Source organism: Geotrypetes seraphini, chromosome 2, assembly GCF_902459505.1.
Source record: "Geotrypetes seraphini chromosome 2, aGeoSer1.1, whole genome shotgun sequence".
Lineage (NCBI taxonomy): Eukaryota > Metazoa > Chordata > Amphibia > Gymnophiona > Dermophiidae > Geotrypetes > Geotrypetes seraphini.
The window spans coordinates 356,166,485-356,183,991 of NC_047085.1; the positions used below are offsets into that span (position 1 = coordinate 356,166,485).

General features: G+C 45.7%; 1 protein-coding gene across 3 annotated transcripts in view; it reads right to left on the reverse strand.

The window, feature by feature from the left end:
- The window catches only part of KIF15 (kinesin family member 15), a 288,169-nt gene that overhangs the window by 81,686 nt on the left and 188,976 nt on the right, over positions 1–17,507 (reverse strand). For all 3 annotated transcript variants that reach the window (XM_033930440.1, XM_033930441.1, XM_033930439.1), the window contains exons 22-23: positions 14,140–14,225; positions 7,381–7,459 (exon numbers count right to left, since the gene is read on the reverse strand). In XM_033930440.1, the coding sequence (XP_033786331.1) occupies positions 7,381–7,459; positions 14,140–14,225 (165 nt within the window). The remainder of the gene's footprint in view (positions 1–7,380; positions 7,460–14,139; positions 14,226–17,507) is intronic.

Sequence of the window (17,507 nt, forward strand, 5' to 3'; positions counted from 1 at the left end):
GAGTGCCTGCAATTCAGAGACCCTTCTCACTGAGACTATTGCCACCAGAAAATCTGTCTTCACCTGAGATCCAGAAGGGACACCTCTTGAAGGAGCTTGTACAGAGGCTTACAAAGTCCCTTCAAGACGATATTTAAGATTTCATGTCAGAAAAGGCTGGTGTAATGGAGGCCGCAATCCGAGTGCCCTCTTCAAAAACCTAGCCACATCTGGATGAGATGCCAGCGAAACATTTCCTATTCAAGCCCGGAAGCTTGAGAGCCTTCCATCTGAACTCAGAGATGCCACTACCAGGCTCTTCTCTAGTCCAGCCTGTAGAAATGCAAGAATCACTGGAATTGAAGCCTTGAAAGGCTTCACATTATCTTTGGCGCACCAGAGCTGAAAGCCTTCCAGGCCTTAGCTTAATCCACAACAGTTGAAGGCTATTTAGCTTGGAGGAGAGTAGAAATGACTACCTCCAAATATTCTCTGTGTACTAAGGCTGAGTGCTCAATAGCTATAAGCCATATAGCCGTATAAGCCATAAGACCAAAGCAATGTGTGTTATCCATGAGAATTGGACCCTGAGGACCCCCTTATGAACCGGTAGCTTGATGGATCTGTTCCACTGGAGCCATACTAGATCTGTATACCATGGCCGGTGAGGCCAATCTAGAGCAACTAGGATCACAAGTCCTGGGTGAGTCACGCTTCTAGGAATGACCCGGCCTATCATGGGACATGGTGGAAATACTAAAAGCAGCCTCACCTCCAGCCAGGGCTGAACCAATGTGTCCAACCCTGCACTTCCTGGTTCATCTCTTCAGCTGTAGAAGCAACTCACCTTTGCATTTTTGGATGAAGCCATCAAGTCCATTGCTGGACTTCTCCAACATTGCACATTGAGGTTGAACGCTCTAAGACAGTGACCACTCTCCCAGGTCTAGTGTGCGCCAGCTGATAAAGTCAGCCTGCACATTTTCCACTCTTGCTACAGGGGCTGCGTTGAGTGCCTGAAGGTGAGTTTCCACGCACTTGAATAACATGAGCTACCAGATGCCATGGGGAACTAGCGGTAGCATTGTTTGAGAACACTCAATGCCTTGCTGTCTAGGAGATTAACAAATTGCTGCACTGCTTGCTCTCCCTCTGGCTTTGACAGAGCTCTGACCAACCAATCTTTTAAGTATGGGTGTACCTGTATTCCTATCCTGTGGAGATGAGCTGCGACCATCACCTTGGTGAAGTTGCTTGGAGCCTCTGCCAACCTGAACAGTAGAGCAGCAAAATGGAAATGTCTTTGCATGATATGAAATCTCAAATATCTTCTGTAGGCCGGGAAATGGAGATATGAAGGTACGCCTCTGTCAGATCTAAGGAGACTAGGAATTCCCCTGGTGCCACCACCGCAATGATTGACCAGACCATCTCCATGTGGAAGCACGGTACTTTCAGTGCCGCATTTATAGAATTCAGGTCCAGAATCGGTCTCCAGTCTTTGGTACCTCTTTTGGGCACCATAAATTACAGTTTATGGAATAGCTGCTGCAGCCTGATTCTTCGTTGGGGACTGGTTCTATCATCGCTTGGATCCTGGACTTTTTCCGGCCTGCTGGCTGGAGAATCCACAAACTGACCTGTGTGAGGGCGATAGAACTCGATTTTGGGACCCTCCTGAATAAGATCTAGAACCCAGTGATATGAGGAAATTGCTCCCATGCTCTCCAGGACGGCAGCAGCCTCCTGACAATGTGCTAGAGCACAGCTGTCACCTTGGCATCATTGTGTCTTCTTGGAAACAGGGCTGATGCAAGACCTCAAGGGTTGCTGCTGTCTGGAGCTGCCAGATCTCTGTCTAGATCCCCGATATAATCTCTGAGCAGAGGCACCTGTGTAATATTGGCAGGAACGTTGTGAGGACAAAAAAGCCCTGCCTCCCCCAACAGGTCAACAAGGTCAGTTGCCTGACAAGAGCCCTAGGATGGCGATCCGCCACACTGAAACAAAACAAGGAAGTGGGGAAGGGACACTGATCAGACCACTGTGTGGACAAACACCTTTATTCACAATATAGAATCTCAGTTAAAATTCACACAAGTATACATTTAAATAAAACAAAATGTAAAGTCCTTTGTAAAAGAGCATATACTGGACCGCAACACAGTCCGTGTTTCGGCCACAGGGGCCTTCCTCAGGGGTGTAAACGTATCTTAGTAGATGGCACCAAATAACCATAAAAGCCAAACTGAGTTAAACAGGCAGTCTGTTTAAGGTGGCCTTGAAGACTGTATCACCTACCCACTGATCCAAAGCATTCTGAAGGCAGAAACAGCTTACGCCAGCATCTTGCTCGTGACTTTGAAGATGTCTGAGAGTATCCACAACATAATACTTTCCAACTTCCCTCCAGCACCAGCTGGACGCATATGTCCTTTGCTGGACTCTGCCACAATCTGGTGCAGCAGGCATGTGCCACAAAACATGGCTGCCACTGCAGCTTTGATTCCCAAAGCTAGCACTTCAAATTGCCTCCTAAGAACCAAGTCCACCTTGCGGTCCTCCACATCCTTTAACATCTTGCCTCCCTCGCTAGGAAGGGAGGTACGCTTTGTTACTTGAGCCACTGTGGAACCCACCTTCGGCTGACTAAACAGTTGCTGAAATTCCAGAGTCATACGGTAAAGTTTGGACATAGTCTTGGGAACCCTTAGGGAGCCTTCCGGAGACTCCCATTACTCAGTAACTAGCAAGGTGATGGCTGGGTGCATGGGAAAAAAGGTGATCTGATTGACACAGTGTCGAGGTAACTCCTGAAGGGGGAGGATCAAGATGGCGGCGATGTAGAGAAGCTGCGAGAGACGTAGTTAATATTCTCCTAGCCTGCATTTCCTTATTCAAATACCTCTGATCTGATGCCCCATTCTAAGAGGAAAGGGGTGCTCAGGGCTTCTTCCTCATTGGCCCTGACGCCCACCCTGATTCAGCAGACGATGGACTGTTTCCTCACGGCTTCTCCGGCGCTCACATTTGCTGGAGTGGAGAGCTCGGTGATGGGAGGGAGTCACTAGCCCTATCATTATCTCCTCCAGCTCCCATGATACCTCCGTGCCCGGCAACTGCCGAAACGCTGCGGCGAGAGACACATGCTCCCGGAAGTAGAGACGTGGGGTCTCCCGGCGAGGGCACAGCGTCGACGGCAGGACGGCTGATGGAAACAACTGAGAGAGGGGAATCTCTTTCCTCTCCGATGGAGGTCTCTATGAACAGCATCTGGCACTTGCTTCAGTGATGGAAGGAAAAATCAACTGAAGAGGTAACAAAATTATCTGAAAAACTGGAATTGTTGACTGGGACAGTTGAAACTACGAGACTAGAATATACAGGCCAAGCCAAGCAAATGCAGATGGATATACAACACTTACACTTAGCCTGGAAAGAGAAGAAGAGAAAGCTAGAAGAAAGAATCAAAGAAGATTAAGATAGTCTATGAAGGCAGACCATTTTAGACGAGCCTTGGAAGACATGGGTGTATACGTGGAAAAAAACATTTCACGTTTATGTTGAAGAAGCACTGACTGAAACCAAAAATGGATTGAAATAGATTCAAATAGAGAGTATAAGTCTTAATGCTATAATAATAAGTGTATCAAATAGTGTGTTGAGTTTGAGGTAAGTTAAGCATAGGAGCCTCGGATTTTAGTAATTGCCTACTCCTCGATACGCTGTCCTTGTTGGGATTCCAGGGTCTATCCTCTCTTGGTTTTCTTCCTATTTCTCCCATCGCACCTTCAGTGTATGCAATGGTGGTTCCTCCTTCATAGCCTTCCCACTATTGAATGCTGTATGTCAAGGCTCTGTACTGGGACCACTCCTTTTCTCAATCTACACTTTCTCACTTGGAGTACTGATCTCCTTCCATAGCTTCCAGTATCACCTCTATGCTGATGACTTCCAGATCTACATCTCTGTGCCAAATAGCTCTACTGAAACCCAGACCAGAGTCTCAGCCTGCCTGTCTGACATTGCCGCCTGGATGTCTCATCACCATCTAAAACTGAATATGACTAAAACAGAGCTGCTCATCTTCCCGCCTAAACCCACCTCTCCGCTTCCCTCATTCTCCATCTCTGTGGACAATACTCTCATCCTTCCTGTTTTGTCTGCTCGTAATCTTGAGGTCATTGTTGATTCCTCTCTCACCTTCACTGCTCAGATACAACATATCGCTAAAATCTGCCGCTTCTTCCTCTATATTACCAAAATCCGACCCTTCCTCTCTGAACATACTACCATAACACTTATTCATGCCCTCATCATCTCGTGCTTAGACTACTGCCACTCGCTACTCTCAAGCCTTCCGCTTAGCCATCTCGTTCTCCTCCAATCCGTCCAGAATTCGGCTGCATGACTCAAATTCTGGGAGAGCCGATTTACTCACGTTACCCCTCTCCTAAAGTCACTTCATTGGCTTCCCATCCGTTTCCAAATACAATTCAAACTCCTCTTACTGACCTACAAAATACACTCAGTCAGCTGCCCCTCACTATCTCGCCACGTATCTCCCATGATTCCCCCCCTGAGCTCGGCTCAGCTGGTAAGTCCCTCCTATCTGTGCCCTGCTCTTCAGCTGCCAACTACAGATTCCGTCCCTACTGCCCTGCTGCGCTGTATGCTTGGAACAAGTTACTCGAATCCCTATGGCAGGCTCCGTCTCTGGCAGGGTTCAAGACCCAGTTAAAAGCCCACCTCTATGAGAGTGCTTTCGATTCCTAACTCCTTTCATCTTGGGTTCTGCGTCCCCAACCCTATATGTCATGTCTGTCTGTCCAAGTTAGACTGTAAGCTCTTCTGAGCAGGGATAGTCTATAAATGTCAAAATGTACAGTGCTGTGTACACCTTTCAGCACTATATAAATGATAAACAGAGTAGCCACATCGAATAATCATCTCCCTAGTTCAGCGAAACTATCGCCTCCTGACTTCTGTTCCCTATAAGCAAACCAGAGTCCTCCAGGAAATAAACTGTGCTTTGGGACAGTAAAGGCATGGAGTCTGATCTCCAATCCTCCCAATCCTGGTCCACCTGTTCACTCAGGCTGGGTGACAGGTTCCTTAGCAGTGGGGAGGTCTCCTGAAACGGAATCTTTCCCCAGAGCAAATCCAGCGCACCCACAGGCAACACAGTGTCCTGGACTCATCAACTAGGCTTTCCACAGGAGAGTAACAAAATCTGGGTTAAACCCCTGAACAGTAGGCCCCTTAGACCAATTACAGGTATTCAGACCAGCTTATTTTGAGCTCCACCACTTCCACACACTTGCGTTTCACATATTTACTGTTCGGGCTCTTTGGGAGGGATTGTTTCCCTGCCGCCAGGACTCTCTGCATTTCCCCAGCCCTAGAAGCCTCAGAGGAAGCTAAGACCAAGGCTCCCTCCCCTCCCTCGAACGCTCCGCAGTACATGTTCCTTGATTGACCATCCAGCACAAAACTGGCATGATATGGGGCAGAACATCCCGAAGAGTCCATCCCAGTCGATTTTGAGTTAAATCGAGGGATTTGGAGGCAGATGGGAGGCTTTAGAAAAAAAAGGTGTTTAAAATCCAGGATGGTGCCACCAGCGAATTCATGCCAAGAACAGTCCTTGGGGACTCCTCTGAAATTTAAAAAATTCAAAAGGAAAGGGCTTTTGGAGGTGAGGGACCCTCTGTCTGGCCCCAGAAACCCTTAAACATCAAATTGTTTGAAGCCCTTCCCCCCCCACACACAATTTTCCCCATAAGGAATGGGCTGTACTCACTGTGCAGTCCTGGTGACTGCCTGTGTCAGCTTTCATGCAGCCTGACTGAAGGGAGACACTTTTATGCTTCAGATCCTTTGAGAAGGGATCCAAAACTGGAGATATTTGGACTGCCAGTTGAACAAATACTGACTGTGACCTCAACCCCCATGGATTGTCATGATGGGGGGAGTGAAAAAATGCAGCCGGGTCTCTGACACCCAAACGGATTAACACAGGGGTCCCATAGCCTGTGCTCAAGCCTCTGATAAATCAGAAGATGAGCTAGCTCCCAGGGGAACAATCCCTGAGCTTCCAAAATGCACAAAGCAGGCTGGCATCCAGAGGTTCGTGGTCTGCTGTCAGGTAGACATTTTGGCTGACGATATGCCATGCTGGTCATGAGATTATCTAGTCCCTTTCCAAACATTTGACCCTTGAAAGGAAGACTGCTGAGGCTTGCCTTAGAGGTGTAATCTCCCACCTATTGCCTGATCCAGAGCATTCTATGGGGTAAGATCTAATAAGATCCCCATAAGGTTAACCTATATGAATTGGATGCTTTGCTGAGGCAAGTGCAACAGAGTCCCATTCAAGACACAAGACTGCCAGCATAAAGAAGTGTTTTGGACTTGAAAATATGAATTAGCTGAGGCTAGTAGTAGTTCTGTGGCTGGAGCACAGAAATGCAAACCTCTTCTATTACTTAGTACCCACTGTGTTTGCTCATGAGCATCTGCTATCTCCTGGTGGTCAAAACTGAAGACACTTCTTTGAGTTAGGACAGCTACAACCATATGATTTACAGCACAATCATTGTACTCAATGCTATACGAAGTATTATATATAGGGATGTACCTTATATTGCCATCATAAAAATCAAAGAATCTAAAGCAGCATTACAAGCTTTTTTTCTCATTTCCTCCAAAACCAACAAACTGTTCACAGATTTGAGCTCCTTATGAATAAGAACACTAATACAGTGGAACCTTGGTTTCCGAGCATAACTCGTTCCATGCTCGTAAACCAAAATACTCGTATATCAAAGCGAGTTTCCCCATAGGAAATAATGGAAACTCGCTTGATACGTTCCCACCCCTCCACCCCCCCCCCCCTGAAGGCCAGCGGTGCTGCTTGAAGAAGTTCCTGCCTCTGCTGGGCCTTGAACATGTATCTGCGCATGCCTCTGCTGGGCCTTGAACATGTATCTGCGCATGCTCAAGGCCTTCTCAGCGAGAGGGAGAATTAGAAGGCCTTGAGCATGCGCAGATGCTCAAGGCCCAGCAAGAGGCAGGAACTTCTTCAAGCAGCATCGGCACGTCCTGTGGGCTGCGTGCCGGTGCCAGACGAAGGGGTAAGTTTCAAGTTGTTCAGACGGGGGAGAAGCCTTTGCGGGTGGGGGGGAGCGATGCCGGTTCTCGGGAGGGGGCCTTGCAAATCGAGTCAACACTCGGTTTGCGAGACAAGTTTTGCGAGAATGTTTTGCTTGTCTTGCAAAACACTTGCAACCAGGTTACTCGCAAACCGAGGTTTGACTGTAGTTACTTATTAAAAATCAACCTTTCTAATTACAGTTCTAAAGGTTTTTGAATTTCAGGATTAAGAAAATATATTCTTACCTGCTGCTCACTGTGTATCACCAGTTCAGAAGACTGTTTTTTTAGCTGCATATTATCACCAAGTACTTTCAATAGTTCCCTAGAAAAAATGGATCAAAATCTCTTACAATTTTCAATGCAAAGATTTCAGAAGAAAATGAGAGAGATCTAAAGTTACAGAAAATTTTACTTGTCAAGGAATTTGTTAAAGATAAATCAATTTTACATGCTATTATAAAAACAAACAAAAAAAGTATATCAAAATGTGAAGACATCCCTATGATAGTACCTTTTACCTTTAAAATCTTTTTGGCAACATACAGACTGTCATATCAATTCTAAAATTAAACTTAATAAAAATAGTATCTCATTGTTACTCCTTCTGTCTAAAAATAGGTAGTTTTTCTTCTAGTATGCCTGCAAAAAGACTCATCAATCTAAGATCTTCTAACTGAAAAGCAATGTTCCTCACCTGTAACAGGTATTTTCCATAGACAGTGGAATTGATCATTAACACAAATGGTTATCATCCCAAAGTGCTGAGACAAAATAGCCCTCCCAGAAGTATACTGTAATGTTGTAAGAAGAACTGACATCACCTTGGAAGATGGCTCTTTGAGAAAATGCTCCAAACACAACATAGAAAACCCTCCTCAAACTTACATAAGAGAATTGGCATTTACTAATGCCCATGTCAGCATGGAATAAGTTAGCAGGTCTTTTGGTCTACCAAGACTGCCAAAATTAAATCAGACCCCAAGACTAGTGAAGATGTAGGAGGATCACATGTATGCACGTTGGAGACTACTGTCTCAGACTTAGAATTAGAGGCAGGCAGTGCCCAGAGTGAGGTGACCACCAATATTAGTAAGAGACAAGATGACTGGTAGAGGTGCGTAAAGACATTGCAACTGTGCAATAAGATACTAAAGAAGTGGTGGTGGACATTTCCTGGGAGATGTCAAACTGGGGCCCAGCTGGAGGATTTGGAAGGTTGATGGATGTTATATAGCAGATTCAAAACCAAACAAAAACGCAACTGCTAACAATTAATGAGCTGACAGATAAAATGGAAGAAAAGGACCAAATCAAAAGATAAACACAGAACAATCTCTACTGAAGAAGTTGGGGCTTTTCTCCCTGGAAAAGCGGAGACATGATAGAAACCTTCAAGATCATGAAGGGCATAGAAAGAGTGGACATGGACAGATTTTTCAAATTACGGGGAACCACAAGCACAAGGGGGCACTCGGAGAAACTGAAAGGGTAAAGGTTTAGAACAAACGCCAGGAAGTTCTTTTTCACTCAGAGGGTGGTGGACACATGGAACGCGCTGCCGGAGGATGTGATAAGCAGAAGCACACTACAGGGCTTCAAAGAGGGTCTGGACAGGTACCTGGAGGACAAAGGGATTGAGGGGTACAGATAGGAGTAGAGGTAGGTAATAGGGATAAAATTAGGGGTACAGAGTTAGGGATACAGATAGGAGTAGAGGTAGGTAATAGGGATAAAATTAGAAGATTAGAGGCAGTTACAAAATTAGTCATGGACACTATTCAGGCAATTAGGCCTGATGGGCCGCTGCGGGAGCGGACCGCTGGGCAGGATGGACCTCTGGTCTGACTCAGCGGAGGCAACTTCTTATGTTCTTATGTAAGTGCAGAGCTCTGGGAAAAAGGCCAAGGAGTCTCTATTCCACCAAGCTTGGAAACAAGAAAGGCCTGGGATCTGAACTTTCAGAGAACCTATCAAGAGCCCCTTCTGAAGTCCTTCCTGCAACAAGTCTAGGACTACTAAAATCGCCACTTGGACTGCCAAGGCCATTACATCAAAACTGTTTGAGAAGAGCCTCCATCCTCCGGTCCTAGGGGTCTTTCAGAGCAGAACCCCCTTCCACTGGAACCGTTTGCCTCTTAGCAATGACCAAGACCACTGCATTAACTACTGGCAAGTGTAAGGAGTCCCTGTTGACATCAGGAATAGGATACAAACAGATCAGATACTGCACCAATCAAAAAGGTTCATCTGGGGCTTTTAAATGTGCTTGCACGATATCCCGGATATCTTGATGCATGCATGAGAAAGTAATGTGAAGCCGCCCAAATCCCATGAAGAGGATCCACCACTCGGAGGGTCTCTTTAGCATCATCTTCAAAACGCAAAACATAAGACACTGGAGAATGTGCTCCTGCAATTCTTCCTGGTGAAAACTGCAGACCATCCAAGAGTCCTTCCCCAAGGGCAACTCTGACACCCAGTTGCCCAGATCATCCACCCCTCCCACCAAAGGACCCAGGTCCTCAATTGAAGATAAATCGTCTGCCACACAAACCTTGCCCTCCCACAAAAGACACTGTCGCTTAGGTGAGGACGGAGAGGGCGAAGAAAGCGCTGGCATAGAAGGAATCAACCCATTAGATGTGGCAGAGACCCCCAGAGAGGCTGAGATACCAGCCGAGTGCATGCTGTAAGTCTTGTACATAGTAAGCACAAAATCTGTGGAAAATCCCATGGCTGGAGAGGAATCATGCTCCACTGCCGAGAAAGAGGCCTGCAAGACCTGTTCTGTCTCTCCAATCTAGATGAGAGCTCAACAGAAGACTCAGACAAAATGGCGTAGTTTCCTGCCAAAGGAGCCGCTGAAGAGGCCTGAAAAAGTAAAATCACAAAAAGGTAATCCCCGAAAACCCCAACACGATAGCAGAGGAATCCCTATTGCCTGTGGCAGTAAGGGAACCCTGGGCCTCCCCACTGCCAGCTGATGCAATGGCCAAGGAATCCCCAAAGCTGTCGGCGGGAAGGGAAGCCTGGGACTCCCTGCCGCCAATGGTCAACTCTGCCCTTGCGGCCACTGGGGCATCCCTCTTGCCAGCTCGTAAAGCTGACTCTGACAAGGATTCCTATTCACGTAGTTGCAAGCAGAAACTACACATGCCGGCATCGTTGAGGTCTCAGCAGGATCACACTGAGCACCTCTTCGGCTGAGAAGTGCTCATTATGAAAACCACTAGGCAGGCCCAACTGACAAAAACAGCTAGGGAAGAAAAAAAAATATGAATGAAAAGTTTCCCTTCAGACCAGCACTAACACTGTGAATAGCTGTGCCTGCTTTTTTTAAAAAAAATTGAAGAAGCAGACCACACTGGCTCTCTAAGCTGTAGTCAGTGCCCTCAGGCAAGGCATACAGCTAAGGAACCACTAACACGGAGGGGGAGGTGGGGGGGGGGACTTGGCCACCCAAGTGTGATACCTCTGAGGACAAAAAGAGGTCCCTGCCGGATCCAACCTCTGTCCAGGCAAGAACAGAGCCAGAAAAAGGACATCTCCTATCCCTTCCAACAGTCACAACCTAAAGGCATAACGGGATTGCACAGGCTTACCACCTTCACCTGCTGGAGACTAAGAACAGACTGATTCTAAGAGGAACTGCACAGCCCACTTGTACAGATGATAGAATTCAGTATGTTCTCATGCTGGTAGAGAAGCATAAACCCATCCATCTGTGCTGGTCTGGAGGGATGATAAAGAAAGATAAATTTTTTTAATCAGCTATGGTGACTAAGATGGGAGGGGACACCAGTAGGGGCTAAACTATTAATTATGGTGCTGGAGATGTCTGTACTACAGTCAAAGAGCAAGACAAAGTCTATACTGATTTTGCACTGTTGGTGCTATAGGAGGGGCCTTAGGCGCTTGGGCCAATCAGGCCCTAGGATCCTGTGGGTTGGGCAGTGGAGGGGTGGGCCCGCCTCATTTGGATGGAGGCGGGACTGCTGGCTGGACGGTGCGAGTTGCCGTCCGGCCAAATTGGACGAAAGCCCAAGGAGGGGTTCTGGGGTGGGGGCTTTCATTGAGGAGGGGTCAGGCAGGAGGGGTTGGGTACCCTCCTGCCAGCGATCATAATGGGGGGCCGTTGGGGAGTCTGGCAGAAGGAGTTAGGCACCCTCCTGCTGGCGATTTTCGGGGAGGGGGGAGCGGGTTCTGTTGGTAGGAAGTGTTGAGCACCTTCCTGCTGGCAATCGCGGGTTATGTCGGCAGGAGGAGTTGGGCACCCTCCTGCCGGCGATCTTCGGGGGGAGCTGTGTAGGCCCGATTCTGTATAGGATGCCCGGGACAGGTGTCCTATACTGAATCTAGGCCTTTATGTATGTGTTTCTGCCCCTAAAATCTAGTGTATTTCCTGTTAAAATTTGAGTTTGTGGGACCCAGGAACGGATTAATTCAGTTTCCATTATTTTCAATGGGAAAAATTGTGTTGGAACTCGAACGTTTTGGAGCTCGAACAGGGTTCTGGAACGGATTAAGTTCAGATTCCAAGGCATCACTGTACTTAAAATTTCTTACAGAAAGGATGGTAGATGCATGGTAGAGGTGGTGGAGACAAAGACTGTGTCTGAATTCAAGAAAGCGTGGGACAAACATGTGGGATCTCTTAGGGAGAGGAGGAGATAGTGGATGCTGCAGATGGTCAGACTGGATGGGCCATTTGGGCTTTATCTTCTGTCATGTTTCTATCTGGAACAATTTGCCTTAGCAAATAGGACAATTCTTAGTTATCTGTGCTTTCGAAAAAAACCTGAAAACTTTTTTATACAGAAAAATTAGAATACTTTAATTTGATTTATATTTTTTAATTTTATTGATGATTGGTTTATGTATTTTCCCATCTTTTGTGTATGGTCTCTTGCTGTAAATCGCCTTGAACCTTTTTAGTATTAGTGTGATTAACAAATTACGTATTAGATTAGTAGTAGGAGGACCCACAACATTTTATTTTTATGAAAGAGAAATCTTGTCACTGCAATCTCTGGAAAATATATAATCACATGAAGAGAAGAGAACCATTCCTAAGAGACTAGCATCTACAGTGAGTGAGTCATTAATAGAAACAGAGGAGACCCATGTGGTTTAGGGAAAATCCTGGAAATATGCCAAACACACCTGAAATATTCACTTTTGACCCTGACTATTCAATGAGTGGATTACACTAGTTTTGGTAAAAGTTCATTAGTGATTAGAAACAATTTGTATGTATAGAGCCATTAAAGCATCGTGTTATAAAACAGAAACATGTTGCTTGCTCATTATCTGAGGAAGCAAAAGGACTGAAGGAGTTTGCTTAGTTTTAGTAATGCCTGGAATGCCCATTTGTCTACAGAAGTTCTAGGAAAGGAATACTAGATACCGTATTTTTCGCTCCATAAGACGCACCCTAGATTTAGAGGAGGAAAACAAGAAAAAACCCCATTCTGAGCCAAATTCTCCCTGCCAGGCTCTGCACCCAACCCCACACTCCTTGCTAGGCTCTGCACCCTGTCCCCCCTGCCTGCCAAGCTCTATATCCTGTCCCCCCTCTGGTGGTCTAATGGTAGGCCGGGTCAGGGCGGGCAGGGACAGGGCACAGATGTCAAGGCAGATGACTTTTTAAAATATGCAATGTCACCTCAGTAGCAATTATAGAAAAATAGACAAATATAGTGCAAAATATAAACAGCAGATATAAATTCTCAAAACTGACATATTTTGACCACTAAATTGAAAATAAAATCATTTTTCCTACCTTTGTTGTCTGGTGATTTCTTTCTTTCCTTCCTCAGACCCAACAATTGTTCCTTCCTCACTCCCTCCTTCCTATGTCCCCCTCAATGCCTTCTATAGCCTTTGTCCTCTTCCTCCCAACATTGTATAGTGATTTCTTTCTTTCCTTAGGCCCAACAATTGTCCCTTCCTTCCTTCCTTCTATGTTCCCCTCACTGCCTTCCAGCCTCTGTCCTCTTCAGCCCCACCCAAAGCCTGCCCGCTGGATTTAATTATCTCCCGCTGTTACCGCTGTGAGGACATGTCGACAAAGCAGCAGCGGCGGGGGGAGGGGAGGAGGACTGGCTCAGCAGCAGGCCAAACTCGTCAGCGCGGCACCACAAGCCATGGCCTCACTGCGGCCCGAGAACGAGGGACGAACAGAACAATTAATGGGAAAGGCCAGGCGGGTGAAGCGATTGCATACCGCTGGCTCAGAAGCCTTACCTCCGATGTCAATTCTGGCTCTGCCTGGCCTTTCCCTTCCTCTACTTACAGCGTCAGCGAGCAACCAGTAGCAGCGGTGGCGGCAGGAGGCGGTCTAAATAAGGTAACGGGGGTATTTGCTCCATAGGATGCACCCTTTTTTCCACCCACTTTTTTGGGGAAAAAGTGCATCTTATAGAGTGCAAAATAATGTAATAATTTTTTTATTACTAGAAAAATATAAAAAGTCTCTTTAGAGTAGAGAAAGACCTAGACAGCGAATTACGCAGCAATAAACCTGTAAGTTTCACCATATGAATAAAATGCAGCTAAAAATAGCTAGATGAGGTTGACCAATAGCGTTGACACGGAGGACAAATTTTCTCTGTCCCTGCGGGATCTCTCTATCTCCATACAGTCCCCGTGAGCTCTATTCCTGCCCCATTCCTGCAAGCTCTGCCCTCATCTGCACAAGCCTTGAATGCTTTAAAATCATAAGTGTTTGAGGCTTCTGCGGTTAAATCAGAGCTTGCAGGAATGGGACAGGGACAGAACACATGGGCACCAGATGGTGATATTGAGATCCCGCGAGGATGGGAACAAATTTGTCTGTGTCATTCTCTATATGATGTAATGCAGTATTGAGGAATTATCCATAGCTGTTGGATAGAAGCAATAAGGATTCCTTTATTACTTTGGAAAGCCTGGTATTTATGAGCCCCAACATCACATGATCATATACAAATGCAGATCCAAGCAAAGAAAAACAAAACTCACTTGGACTTGGATTCTTTATCTTCCTGAAACTGTGAAGTTAGCTTCAACTGGTGTTCTTTTTCCGTTTCCAAAAGTGTTAAGAGATTCTAAAGCATATTAAAACAAAGATATCTCTATATTTAATTTCCAGTGAATACAACTGTTCAGTACAGTGCATAACAATACAAGTACAATTTAAAATATAATAATAATAATAATAATAATAACAGTTTATATACCACAGGACCGGGAAGTTCTATGCGGTTTACAATGATTAAAAGGTATTATAGATCGAGTGGAATAAACAAAGTTCAGAGTTAGAGAATAACAGTTCTAAAGATCATTTGTTGAGGACTAAGATTGTATAGGTCAGTTGCCTAAGTACTTCAGGAACAGATGTGTTTTTAGGCATTTCCTGAATTCCCTATAAGTAGTGGGCATGAGCAGTTGTTCCAGGTCTTTATCCCATAAAGCTGCTTGATGTGAGAAAAGATGTTCGTGATGACTTTTAAATTTACAACCTCTAACCGGTGGAGAAACAAAGTTCGGATGTGAGGTTCTCCTGAATCTGTTGGTTGTGAAGGAGAAAAGGTCTGTTATATATTTAGGGGCTAAGCCGTAAAGTACCTTGAAGCAAAAACAACCCAACTTGAATTTCACACGTGCCTCCATCGGCAGCCAGTGCAGAAGTCGATAGGAAGGTGTCACATGATCAAACTTCTTCAGTCCACAAAGTAACCTAACCGCTGCATTTTGTACCAGTTGCAATCGCTGCATGTTCTTCTGGGAAAGTGCCAAGTAGGTGATGTTACAATAATTGAGTTGACTCAGTATGAGGGATTGTACTATAATTCTAAATGATGAGACACTGAAGTAAGCTCTGATGGACCGAAGCTTCCAGAGGGTGAAAAAGATCTTTCTAATCAGGGAGTCTACCTGTCTTTCATGGTCAGGCTCTGGCCCAGAGTTACTCCCAATATCTTCATAGTGGGATAACTAAGGTTATTGATGCACAATGATGCTTTAGTGTCAAGTGGGCGTTGCGATGCTATAAAAAATTTTGTTTTCTCTGAATTTAGCTTTAGTCTGAATTCAGTCATCCATTGCTCCATCCGATTTAGTGCTTCTGTTGCTTTGCGGGTGACTTCTGAGACAGAGGTAGTAAATGGGATAATTATCGTGAAGTCATCAGCGTAGCTAAACAGTTTTATCCCCAGTTGGGACAATTGTGCACCCAATGAGGCCATGTAAACATTGAAAAGCAGTGGGGATAATGGTGATCCCTGTGGCATGCCAGATGGATTGCTCCATGTGTCGGAGAGATCGTAATTAAAACGGACTTGGTAGGTGCATGATATAAGGAAACCTCAAAACCAGTTTAATACCTCTCCTTTGATTCCAATTGCGTCTAAGCATTGTAATAGTTTCCCATGGTCCACCAAGTCGAAGGCAGAGCTCATGTCAAATTGCATGATTAGGGCGTTGAGGCCCTTACTAAACAAATAGCGCACATTGTCCAGGATAGCCGCAATTACTGTCTCAGTGTTAAACAGAGGCCTAAAACCAGATTGAGTTTCGTGCAAGAGAGAGAACTGGTCGAGATATTCCATCAGTTGGGTGTGTACCATTCCTTCCATGATTTTTACAATAAATGGGATGGATGCTACTGGTCTATAGTTGGTTACTGATATTGGTGATTCTTTACGATTTTTTGGAATTGGGGTTATTATAATATGACCATTATTAGTGTGGAATTTTCCATTGTTTAGGTTATTGGTTAGGTAATTCAATAGAGATAGTTTAAAGTCTAATGGAGCTGCTTTCATAATTTCTGGGGGACATGAGGACACAGATGGGAACTGCGCAGAATCAGATTCCGATAAAGCAGAACTACTGAATGAATACTTCTGCTCGGTCTTCACCTGCGAGGCACCGGGGCACGGTCCGTAGTTGCAGGCAAGGCCCAGCGAGAAAGACCCGTTTCAGAATTTCGAGTTCACACCTGGCGACGTCTACTACGAACTGGCAAGACTCAAAGTGAACAAAGCCATGGGACCGGACAATCTACACCCCAGGGTGCTCAGTGAGCTGCGTGATGTCCTGGCAGAACCGCTATCAGGACTCTTCAATCTCTCCCTAAGTTCGGGGAGAGTCCCCATAGACTGGAAAACAGCTAACGTCGTTCCACTGCACAAAAAGGGTTGCAGGGTAGAGGCTGCAAACTACAGACCAGTGAGTCTCACATCAATAGTATGCAAACTCATGGAAACACTAATCAAACATAAATTAGATGCAATCTTGGATGAGGAGAATCTACGGGATTCCAGTCAACACGGATTCACCAAGAGTAGGTCCTGCCAATCCAATCTCATCAGCTTCTTTGACTGGGTAACAAAACAGCTAGACTTGGGAGAATCTTTGGATGTCGTATACCTAGACTTCAGCAAAGCTTTCGATATTGTCCCGCATCGCAGGCTGTTGAGCAAGATGAAATCAATGGGGCTGGGAGAAACACTAACTACATGGGTCAATGACTGGCTGAGTGGCAGATTTCAGAGGGTGGTAGTTAACGGTACCCTCTCTAAAACATTGGAGGTGACCAGTGGAGTACTGCAGGGCTCAGTCTTGGGCCCGCTCCTTTACAACATATTCATAGGGGACCTAACTCAGGGGCTTCAAGGTAAGATAACGTTATTCGCTGATGACGCCAAACTATGCAATATAGTGAGAGATGGCAATTCACCCGATAGTATGACGCAGGACCTACATTTGTTGGAACTTTGGTCCTCAACCTGGCAGTTGGGCTTCAACGCTAAGAAATGTAAGATCATGCACCTCGGCAGCAGAAATCCGTGCAGAACTTACACCTTGAATGGTGAGACCTTAGCTAGAAACTTCAACAGAACGAGACTTGGGAGTGATCATCAGCGCAGACATGAAAACTGCTGATCATGTGGAGAAGGCTTCATCTAAGGCAAGACAGTTGTTAGGTTGCATCCGCAGGAGTTTCGTCAGTCGGAAGCCATAATGCCATTATACAGAACCATGATGAGACCTCATTTGGAATATTGTGTGCAATTCTAGAGGCCACACTACCGAAAAGATGCGCTGAGAGTAGAGTCGGTGCAACGGATGGCCACCAGGATGGTCTCGGGGCTCAAGGATCTATCGTACGAGGAAAGGCTGAAAAATTTGCAGCTATACTCACTCGAGGAACGTAGGGAGAGAGGAGACATGATTGAGACGTTTAAGTATATTACCGGCCGTATCGAAATGGAAGAAGAGATTCTCTTTCTCAAAGGACCCTCAGCCACAAGAGGGCATCTGCTCAAACTCAGGGGCAGGAAATTTCATGGCGACACCAGGAAATATTTCTTCACCGAGAGAGT